Genomic DNA, 12,001 nt, shown 5'->3' with positions numbered 1-12,001 from the left:
ATGAACATTAGATACCCATGCGGAGGTTGCCGCATAACACCTATTCTCATTGGTCATTTGACCGGTGCCATAGTTGTTTGTAGGTGCGTGAAGTTTGTATAGTTGTTGTTGGTAGCAACCTCGATGGCATTTGCCTTGTCCGTACATGCATTACAGCCAATTGAGATCAGCATCATTTGGTAGAAAAGACCTAACATACTTCAATTTCAACAGAATAGAAATTTTCATACGCTCCAGCAACAGAGGTGAGTTCACACATTCTCCGATCACCGTTCATGAGTCCCTCGCCAACAAGCATGGACGCTTCAGTTTATTTAGTTTATTTAGACCATGCCTACTCTTAGAAACGTCGCGATCTGCCATGTATATAAGCTATCGCTTGTCAGTCATAATGCTCATACCGTTATTTTCCCATGTGATACACTTGATTTTACTTTCAAAACATTTTCTGTTCCGGAAAATCGCAATCCTGATTTGTGGGCGTGCCTCCTTCCTTGTTAGTTTCAATTCCAACATGTGTTGCACAATCGCATTATTTATCCGTGACACCATTCCATTTTCTGATACACTTAGAACATATCTCTAGTAAATAATTCAATTAACTTGACAACTGGTGTGTTTTGTAGCCAAACCAGACGCATGTAATGTATTTCAACCGTTTTATTTATGTGTGTGTATGAACTCTTGCATTGATAGTATTTCATTCACTGGTATAATCAATTACATTACTAATGACATACATTGGTTTTTTTTATTATGGATGGTGATGATGAAAGACATTGAACTTATTCCAGTTCAGGTTTTGAACACTCTACCAAGTGTTCTCAAATATATTTTGTTAAGTTAATGTCATAAATTGATAATAGTAATAGACCTAGTCATAATTGTCATGGACAGCTGGCCATTTTGTTGATAATTTTTAAACTGTCGACTGGAATGCACCAGTGTGCATAGTAGCATTAGACTCTCTCATTATAAGATCTCCCGAAAGATGTATAGTGAGGAAGTAGGCCAGCCAAGTGTACAGTCTCATCTAAGTGGGGCTACATGTTTTGTTTGTTTGTTTGTTGTTTACCGCCGCACTCAGCAATATTCCAGCGATATGATGGCACTCTGTAAATAATCGAATCTGGACCAGACAATCCAGTGATTGACATAATGAGCATCGATCCACGCAATTACAATGACATGCATCAACCAAGTCAGCGAGCCTCTCCACCCAATCCCCTTAGTCGCCTCTTACATCAAGCATAGTTGCCTATTTACTGCAAGCATGGGTTGAAGACCTATTCTACCCCAGATCTTCACGGGTTGGTGTTACTGTAAATGTTTGATAATGGTTTCTGACTTGATGAGTTTTCTATGTGTTATTGCAATGAAGTGTAGTGTTTTGCCATTATTTTTGACAATAACTACTGAGTGTGAATTGTAGCAAATAATATAAAATTGTTATGCAGCAAGCGTTTTACAATTGAAATGGACTGCAGTGAATCAGAAAAGAGATATGAACATGGAATATAACAAAACATATTCCCCTGTTTGGAGGTTGTAACACATTTAAGTGGATGAGGGGAATATAGTGGTAAAATTGAAGCGTTTCTAATATGAAATGTCAATCAGGTCATTTTATTTCCTGTATCTGGAAATGACCTTGGACTTCATTTTGTGATACATTATTATCTTGAGTTCAATATTCTTAACTTGATAAGTGATAGTGAACCCATGTTATAGATGGTATCGAGTATATACAACACTCATGGCATCCCCATAAAGTGCTGGGCCCCACACCACACAGGAGTATGGCAATGATATTATGATGAAACATACCTCACTTTGTCATCTCATTTTGCTCCTGCCTACATATCAGAACTTCCCAAGTAGTTTTGTTTTAATAACATCTCTGCCTTTATTTTAGTTTAGTTTATTTAATGTACTGTTGTTTACAAACATTATCCAGCCGTATCAAGCAAAATGTCAACATAAACAGTTGTATTCAAATTATGCGACCTCCAATACTAACAAAAAGACTGTTCAGTAAGAAAATGGATATAGTTTGATATCATTGTTTTCAAGAACACTTGAACCAGTGTGATACATTTCTGTCTTCCTTACATGTATTACTATTATGCTATGTCTGTTGGCGGGATAAATCAGTGTTTGAAATAAGATAAATTGCCAGGCTGCCACAGATTTAGAAGTTCCAAGCCCTGACTAAACTCATCAGGCCCTCATTAAAAAATCTGCAGCTTTTTGTGACAAATAAGTCAAAATGTAAATTTACTGCAGGCCATGAGGACCCATAGAAATTTGAAAATACGGACCTGACACAAGAACTACCTGGCAGGCGCTTATTTCAAACACTGCGTGTAATCACAAAAGCACAGATTATTGCAGTCAAAACCTGGGATTCCCTATACTGCACTTTTTAAAAGTATGTGGGTCTGGTGATTCCATGACAGCTTTAGCTTGGTGATGATATCATGCCAACTTATGATGAAAGTGTGCAGTCTTCTTGTGGTTATGATTGGTGAATTTCCTGTTGTGATTGTTTCCTCAAAATGTTCATTTGCTTCAAAGCTGTCAGAGTAGAGTTATCTGGTCTACATTATGAATTATTTTATTACCAGGGCCATAATAGGCCATTTGAATAAATTATGGACCGTTCAATACCAAATATTGATGGGCCACTGTAATCTGTTATTGCTTGTAGTTGAAAACAGATCGCATGTTATTTTTTATCACAACCTGGTAGAGGAGAGAGCGGTCTAAAATGTGTACTAAGGGTTATCAACATTTAACTATATATTCCTGCCTTATTCTACATGTGCTGTGGCCATATTCCAACAAACATTCTATATATAATTTGAGTCATTAGAATGTTTCTAAAGGGCTCAGGCACTTTGGCAGTCACATGTTTGTGTCTTTCTAATACCACTTGTCTAAAATGTTATGATATAAATCAATGTAGCAGTTAATAATTGTGTATTTATTTGCAAAACAATGTCTCAGTTTCACAAACTGTATGAATTACAACGTCAGATTTCTAATCACCTGTTTCTAAGTAAACAGTTTAATATTATGTGGCTAAGATTTGAAGGGAGCACGATCTACACCAATATTGATAGATGCTGAAACTACTCAATCAATGTTCATTGTGTGGATGTTAGGGCAACAGGGAGAGAGTATATGCTTCCTTGTGTTATTGACCACTCAACCATGCATTCTTTCTCTGATCCTTACGGTACCTGAAACCTGGTTGCCCCTAGCAACAGGGTAGTCATTCATCCCCTGGTGTATACATGCATACCAGGCCGTGCCATCTGTCTTCAAGCCTGAACAGGATCTGGAATCATGACCTCTTTTGCTTTGATGTGGAGTGTCATGCCTGTTGCTAAAATACTGCCCCAAAACACAAGCTTAAAACAGTTCAAAGGTTGAACGTGAGCAAGGAGTTGGCAGGCCTTGACATGTGATTTGGTAGTAGCCAACATGATTGGAGTTAGGTGGTCTACTTGATCAATATCGTACACGACAAGGAACTGAATGCTGATATAATTCAGTTTTGTGTTATCAAGTATGGAATTTATTTTAAAGCCAATTACATATTAATCAAATTTACTTTTAGAATTATTCTTCTTTTTTTCAGCAGTTGGATTTGTGTTTTATTTATGTAGATGAAATATTGCAGATTGCTGCACAAAATATTTGAGCTTCTCTCTACAGTAATGACACTTGTAAAAGATTTTTGGACTCTTGTGAACTTTTTAATATATGACATGTGCGATTGCCTTTGAGTGTATTACTTACTCTGTTGTTGTGTTTTGGTTACAGGTTGAGCAAGATGGAGCTGATTACAGATAAAGTTGAACATTTTCAAAAGTTCTATGCATGGGCACTGACACAAGCAGGTGGGTGTTTTGTTAGTGTGTCGACAATGTGACTATTGAGACATAGTGTTTACATTTCACAACATGCACTTACTGAGCAGGCCCACCAGGAATAGCGCAGTTGTTGGCAAGCAGACATATTCAATTATTGTAATACAGTGCATTTCTGCTTTCACCAGGTCACTTTTCAGCCACACCTTTTGAATTTAATGCATCTCTAAATGTGAAGCTCAATTTCTGTTATTTTTATTGAGCATGAATTTGTTTGAGTCACAGAGCTCCAGATAAGCTTTTAGTTATTGGGTATATTACCCAAAGATTTGATTTTGATTGGGTATCCACAAGTTTTAGAGGGTTTTCAGACTTTTTTGCCTACCTGTTTCTTGACATTTGGGTATTTTAATTTGAAAAGCTTTTTTGTAACAATTCCTGTAAATTATTTAAATCTAAATGAATAGTAGTATATCCGTCTACGCCTGCTTGCAGCTCCCCCTCCAAGACATTTTTGTTTGCAAAACCTAGCATTGTAAGAAAGGCACTATATTTTTAGTCATCAATCAGCAGCTGTTTAAGATACATTGACAAGGCGCTATTCAAGTTTGTTGTCGTACAATCTCTTCCTAGTGTAACTGTCGGTTAGTGAATTACGTGATCGGTTGATACGCAATCCTTTTATCCAATAGTTGTAGTATATGCATTTGCTTTATTTCAATAGTGTATTTATATTTTTTGTTGCATATTTGATAAGCTATGTTTGCCTTGAACCAGAATGAAACTGATGTCTAAAGAATAATCTTTTAGACTAGATCTTCCATTCAAAGCTTCATTGCCTTTTTAATATTTTGATCCGGATAGAGAATAGATCTTCAGCAAGCTATGTTTGCCGTAAAAGAGGTGACTATGCTTGTCCTGAGAGGCAACTAAGGGGATCGATTGGTCAGGCTCGCTGACATGGTTGATGCATGTCATCGTATCCCAATTGCGTAGGTCATTGCTCATGATATTAATCGCTGAATTGTCTGGTCCAGACTCGATTATTTACAGACCGCCATCATATAGCTGGAATATTGCTGAGTGCGCCCTCCTAAACATGCCCCCGGTTTCAGCGTAGTATGTTACAGTGACGTGTATATTTACTTCTGAGGAGGCCTGCTTCTCCGATACGAAGATTATTTAATCTGTAGTGTATTTAGAGCTATGGTTTCTGATGTGACTGCATTTATCTAAGATTAATTACAATGTAAAGTTATTCACATACAACTACAGACAGTCTACCTAAATGTGCCAGTTAATGGACAAATCTTTTCAGGAAAAAAGTCATTCTTTTCTCATATGCCCCATTAATAGCTCAAAGTCTTATGGATAGACATTTTTTTGAATGGTTGTAAACTTTTAGATTGACAAAGTCCAGTTGTTTTGGAATTTATTTGGTTTCTCTATAACATTGGGACAATATGGCGTAAATTTGTAAATTGTATCCTATTTAAGAATTTCCTTTGAGTCAATTTTCTGTGATAATATGTTGTGTGTGATACATGACCTATATGTATGTTTCAGATGACCGAGTCAAGGACTGGTTGTTCATGCAGAGTTACACACCCACACTAGCCATCACAGCATTGTATTTGTTTGCAGTATGGGTTGGGCCAAAAATAATGAAAGACAGAGAGCCGTTTAAATTCAAATGGACATTATTTTTCTACAATTTTGGTTTAATTGTAATGAACTTCCATATATGTTCCCAGGTAAGTTTATGATAATAATTTATGGTTTTGAGAGATTTAATCTTGAAGTAGTCTTTGCTCACACATAAAGCAAATATCACATTCACAAGTGCAATGGACCATAGTAATAGTTTGTCTCTTATTTCTGTAGAAATACGATGTATGTATTAAGAATGGTTTAAACAATATTCTTAGTCTAGGCCAAACTAAAGATAACAACATCCACTGTTTTTAGAAATAAAAGTGCCTTGAAATGGTTTGTGCAATAATGTCGTTGGTGTCTTTTTTAAAAATGATGTGGATGACTGCAAGGCAATTTGTTTCCTGTTTCAGCTTCTATGGTATTCAACAAAGTTAAATTATAGTTATTCCTGTCAGCCTGTCAACTACACCAGAGAGCATGGTGAAATGAAGGTAAGACAATAGCTGCTTGGTACAACTGACATAGTACAACTAAAACTGTCATAAACCAAGCGTTTAGTAAGAAACTGGGACTTTTCAACCTATTGTGAAAATAATTAGTAAGGCATTTGTGAACATTAGACAAACATGTGTGAGGGGTACACTGATGTAATAAGAAACTACACTCATTGACTTGTGTATTGTTTATGTATTGTTTAGGAGCAAGTTAATATATTGATTTTATCCCAGGCAATGTAGAGGTTTTAGCAAAGGCAAATTTAAAGATGCTGCATAAGCTCAGGTGCAAAATTGTCTACTAGTCTCTTGATCAACTGAGGGGCTGGACATAATTTGGCACACTCATGTTTGTCAACTAGCCGTAAGACATGTCTGCTATTGCTCTGTGTTGTCTGTGAGTGCCCGTTACTATTGCCCTGTATTGTCTGTGAGTGCCTGTTACTATTGGCCTGTATTGTCTGTGAGTGCCTGTTACTATTGCCCTGTATTGTCTGTGAGTGCCTGTTACTGTTGCCCTGTATTGTCTGTGAGTGCCTGTTACTGTTGCCCTGTATTGTCTGTGAGTGCCTGTTACTATTGCCCTGTATTGTCTGTGAGTGCCTGTTACTATTGCCCTGTATTGTCTGTGAGTGCCTGTTAATATTGCCCTGTATTGTCTGTGAGTGCCTGTTATCTTTGTCCTGTATTGTCTGTGAGTGCCTGTTACTATTGCCCTGTATTGTCTGTGAGTGCCTGTTACTATTGCCCTGTATTGTCTGTGAGTGCCTGTTACTATTGCCCTGTATTGTCTGTAAGTGCCTGTTACTATTGGCCTGTATTGTCTGTGAGTGCCTGTTACTATTGCCCTGTATTGTCTGTGAGTGCCTGTAACTATTGCCCTGTATTGTCTGTGAGTGCCTGTTACTATTGCTCTGTATTGTCTGCAAGTGCCTATTATTGCCCTGTATTGTCTGTGAGTGCCTGTTACTATTGCCCTGTATTGTCTGTGAGTGCCTGTTACTATTGCCCTGTATTGTCTGCAAGTGCCTATTATTGCCCTGTATTGTCTGCAAGTGCCTATTATTGCCCTGTATTGTCTGTGAGTGCCTGTTACTATTGCCCTGTATTGTCTGTTACTATTGCCCTGTATTGTCTGCAAGTGCCTATTATTGCCCTGTATTGTCTGCAAGTGCCTATTATTGCCCTGTATTGTCTGTGAGCGCCTGTGTAACATGTCTGTTATTGGCCTACAGGTAGCCAGTGCACTGTGGTGGTTCTACTTCTCCAAGTGTGTGGAGATGCTGGACACTATATTCTTCATCATGCGTAAGAAGGACAACCAAGTGAGTTTCCTGCACGTGTACCACCATGCCTCCATGTTTCCCATCTGGTGGGTCGGCATCAAGTGGGTCGCTGGTGGACAGTGTGAGTATACCTGCTTGTCACAGGACATCTAGAACTAATGCTGGACTGATTACTGAACACACACAGTGCAGATCTTATATAAATGACACTTCTGTCACAATGATATAAGACTACGTTTTTTGTGTGTGGATGATTGGGGAAGGAAGATAATTTTGTAAAAAATACTAAATGCTCAGGGGAGGTCATGAAATAATACTCAAATTAAAGTATCAAAACAAGCAGAAAACAAAGATTTGTTATTAAAAAGTAGATGTAATTTGAGGGAGGCTAAAATTAAAAACGACATAAAGCGAAGATTCCTAGTTTTTGCAATGAACTACAGAATACAAATTCCTGTCCCCACTCTTGTAATAAATGAACAGAGCCTTAATGAAAAGTAATTTGGAGTAGATGTATATGTTTGAAGGCTATGAAATATGCGTTTCTATCTTTGAGAAGGAAAATAATCAAATCAAATGTTCTTTGAAATGACCTTCTTGTAAATGTTGACCTTCCAGCCTTCTTCGGCGCCATGATCAACTCATTCATCCATGTTTTGATGTACACATATTATGGTGTGTCGGCTCTCGGACCAGAGTACCAAAAATACCTGTGGTGGAAACGCTACCTGACCAAACTCCAGCTGGTGAGTCCATTTCTGACCTTTTCTGCATGCTGTTGACCTGTGTAGGGCAGAGATGGCTGACACATGACTGCCGTGATGGTGCACCTTGACACATCTTTCATTATTTGATGAAATAATGTGTCAGATTTCGGGTGCAAACTGAACTTTCGTCAACCAAGACAGCTGGACATGTGAATGCAGTAGCAGCTGACTAGAATGTACATAGGGGCATGCCATGTGTCTGCTTTCTTAGTCTCTTGTTTTTTGCCACTCGGTGTGCAGTGTATTTCTGTCTCACTCCAAACAGGAATGTTGATGCTGGTGAAGGCCAAGGCAACCTGTTGTAGGTCAAGGTCACTTTGCTATCAATAGAAAGCACTGATTACAATTTTACGTGCTACAGTTCCAAAAGTGCCAAGAAGTTGATGTTCTTCCCAAAGTTTGTGGACAAGAATTGTGAGATCAGCCTGTGAGTCCAGGCTTTGTTCTGCGTGGCCAATGTGTGTGCTGAGATTTTGAGATCAGAACCAACACTGCATGTGACATGTAAATATTTCTTGCATGAAAACAACCAGTGGGCACGGCCAGAAGTGCATTCTTGGTAGACTACCATCCAGAGAATGTTCGATCCATTTTGTTAGAATTGACCAAAATTAACTTGTGCATTAACTTAGATAGTTATTAACTTGGCATATATTGTAAATGTGGTAATAATTAACTCATCCTTTACTTAGTGTGGTTGCATTAGCAATGAAATCGTTTCTAGCATGTCCAGTGCTGTTATTTTGTCAGAATTTCATTATCAGATTTTGATGTTGCTTTTTTTCCATAGTAACGATTACGCTCTGGGCACCAACAGATTAGAGTATTCTTTTGTGGTTGTACCCCAATCTTGCATAGTGTTTGTTTGTATGCAGGTTAGACCGTCCAAGTTAAGCTTAGTCTCATTTAAATCAAATCTTAATGTTCGCTACCGCAATACCAAAAATCTGAGGACATCACATTACAGGTCATGTCAGAACGACCTTCCACAAACTTTGTCTAACAAAATGACAGGAAGTACGCATTTGCCAATCAGAAAGCAGCTTTCTCAAGCTTTATGGCACTAGTTTGAAAATGGCGGGAATTCAAAATTTGAAACTGAAGAAAAAAATGTCTAATAGATGGCTGAAATGGTATGGCAGTACTTCTTATGGGTTAGGGAAAGTCTTCCATTTCAAATGTTTATTCCATTGAAGCAAGAGATAGATGATATCGGAATCAGTCGTACAGCCATTAACTGTTGTTCAAAATGCCCTATGTTATACTTTTCGAGATGGCATGATCAAAAAACACATTTGGACATTAACATTTGCGATCTTGTAAGCAAAGCTCGATTGGTCAGACGAAACGTCATTCTGATGTGATCTGTAATGAGATGTCCTCAGTTCTTTTTTGTAGCCGTAGCGAGTATCCAAGACCTGATGTTAATGAGATCTGTCTCAGCTAGGTACTAGTTCAACTATAAGCAACTGACATGTTTGTGTAGTTTTTGTTTGTTGTTTAATACCGCACTCAGCAATATTCCAGCTATATGATGGCGGTCTGTAAATAATCAAGTCTCGGCGAGACAATCCAGTGATTGATTTTATGCGTTACATCCCATTATGTTGGGGTGGGGTGACACACAATCAGCCAAGTCACTGATCCTGACTACCCGGCCGACTCATCTGTCAAGAATGTTACATTCATGATACAGGGCGACGAGGATGCTTCTAGTTTAGTTGCCTCATAGTGTGACTTGCTTCAAGAGCATAGTGAGTGAGTGAGTGAGTATGGTTTTACTCCGCTTATCATGGCATATATTCCAGCAATATCATGGCAGGGGACATCAGAAATGGGCTTCACAGCATACACTTAGAAGTGTGATAGTTATAATCTAAATAATCTCAATGTTTCCATGGTTTTCCTATCACTTTCTTCCTGACCTATTTTGTTATGTTTTGTTACTTCATGTTTTAACCCTGTGTTTAATCCTTTTTTTATCCTTTTTTGTAACATGTAGGCTTTGATTAATTTGCTTTTTCAAATTGTTTATATTCTTGTTTTGAGAAATAGTTCAAATTAGCGTATCTTTGTATCACAACATTTAACATTTCTTCATTAATCAGGGTGATGGTATGTCATTGCAACATTTTGCTTCCACATTATGTCAATTATGAATCGGTTGTGGAGTGACGAATAATCTTCATTTTCACAAATGTCACTTTTGTGAGGATGACATACCATCATGGTATGGTTTCCCCTTAGTTTCCTCGTAAGAATGGAGCTAGCAATGAATATTGAAGTACGCATGCAAACCTGATGTTGTCAGCAAACAAGCTTGCCTAGAACAAAGTTTACTTTAGAAACCATGTGCGCAGATACATCTTTACTGTGTTAATGGATTTGTGAACTGAGTTACTTGCAGTCTTATCCTACATATGTGTTCCACTAGTTACATGTTATCCAATAGTTTCCTTTTATATATATCCCTTATTTTCCTTTTACTTGTATTTATCACATCTTGTATTTCCACCACCTTCTATAGCCCATGCATGAGCAGGTAGTCTTGCTGCCATCTCCCCGAGGCAAGGATGTTAACTGATGATAATAGTCCAGTTCCACCTTTGCCGAACTAGGCTGGAATTTCGTGGCTCGATCGTAGCGCCACTAGTGGCTATTACAAGTTATGCCCCGTGTATGTTCCTTCTCAGATTCCATCTCTCGTGTCACTTGCATTTGCTTCAAACAAAATGGCGGTGCCCAGTCAAGACTATCTGATCGATAATCAAGATCTATATTTTAATAAAACAGGTCTTGCCCTGTGTAGTGCATCAAATCATTTGAGCACCTTGATTAAAAACATGAACAGATTTTGAAAACATCTGTAGATGCCCAGGTGATTCAATCGCCCCAGTCACTACTGAAAATGAGAGATTGTCATGGTGACTAATTGCTGTGTGTGGCGGGTGTAGGGAGGGATGAAAAAAGACACACAGTTCTATTTGTTGATTTGTTGTGCAGTGATCATGAAAAACTGTTACATGTATTTAGGAGGGGAGGGAGGGGGCAACTAGTACAAGTACCTAAGACAATGGGGTTGGTGGGGTGTTCAGACAAATACGATACAGACCAATCCATAACTTTTTAACATCCAAATCATAACTTGGGCATCGCAAGGAAACTTTCCCAACTGATGTATCCGACTGTTTTGAGTACCATGCTTATTATTAGCAGTTTAACCAGAAAACAATACGTACAACTATATAACTCTGTGTGTTTTGTGTAATGATATCCTCACTTACCCCTGCATTCTTCTGCCTGGCCTCTTCTCATTGTAATCAACAAATGCTCATGTTTGACTGAGCTAGGTACTCTTCTTCCTTATAGACTAATGCTTTTTCTAACAGGCCCTCCAGAAATGTTGCTTGATGCAAGGCTGCTCAGACTAATACACTAATGCTTTGTTTAACAAGAGTCAAATGCTTCTCACAATAGTATCATGACCTACCATCCTCATTAAAACCAGACAATCTACATGTTAATGACAAGTAAACGAAATGACTTTCCTACTGGAAACATTCCCATTTTGAAATGTGTTTTGTCTGAATGAGTTTAAATCTGTTTGAGAATGCTTTCTGAAATACTTTCTTTTGGATCATCTTTGTGTTTTTGCACCTACACTTGTGCTAAGCATGAATGTTTGTGTGTACAATGAATAACTTTGTATATGTTTCATAATGAAGTGAGAAGGTATATAGATATTGTAGCTACCTCTTGCTTTATGTTCCGCGTGACTACCTTGTGTAGGCATGACTGTAATCTCACCTCCTCACTGAGACTCTCAGTCATAGATTCCTGAGTCAACCTCATGATATGACAATGGCAGTTTGTGTATGAAACATAAGAAAAGAAATAATTACCAAAACGAAAGCCAAATA

At 38.1% G+C, this 12,001-nt stretch overlaps 1 protein-coding gene across 3 annotated transcripts in view; it reads left to right on the top strand.

Moving 5' to 3' along the window:
* The first annotated feature begins 51 nt into the window (after nt 1-51).
* Nucleotides 52-12,001, top strand: part of LOC124142906 (elongation of very long chain fatty acids protein 4-like) — a 16,963-nt gene continuing 5,013 nt past the window's right edge. Inside the window, exons 1-6 of one of the 3 annotated variants that reach the window (XM_046511616.2) lie at nt 52-245; nt 3,832-3,908; nt 5,445-5,632; nt 5,945-6,025; nt 7,264-7,435; nt 7,933-8,060. In XM_046511616.2, coding sequence (XP_046367572.1) covers nt 3,842-3,908; nt 5,445-5,632; nt 5,945-6,025; nt 7,264-7,435; nt 7,933-8,060 — 636 coding nt within the window. In that variant the 5' untranslated portion in view covers nt 52-245; nt 3,832-3,841. Of the gene's footprint in view, nt 246-3,336; nt 3,575-3,831; nt 3,909-5,444; nt 5,633-5,944; nt 6,026-7,263; nt 7,436-7,932; nt 8,061-12,001 lie in introns of those variants that run through there. The other 2 variants (XM_046511617.2, XM_048385580.1) reach the window with 2 other exon arrangements.

The sequence above is a fragment of the Haliotis rufescens genome, unplaced genomic scaffold, assembly GCF_023055435.1.
Source record: "Haliotis rufescens isolate VD_foot unplaced genomic scaffold, xgHalRufe1.0.p SCAF_6, whole genome shotgun sequence".
Lineage (NCBI taxonomy): Eukaryota > Metazoa > Mollusca > Gastropoda > Lepetellida > Haliotidae > Haliotis > Haliotis rufescens.
Note: the sequence above shows the minus strand (reverse complement) of the source record. Positions and strands in the feature narration are given on the sequence as shown.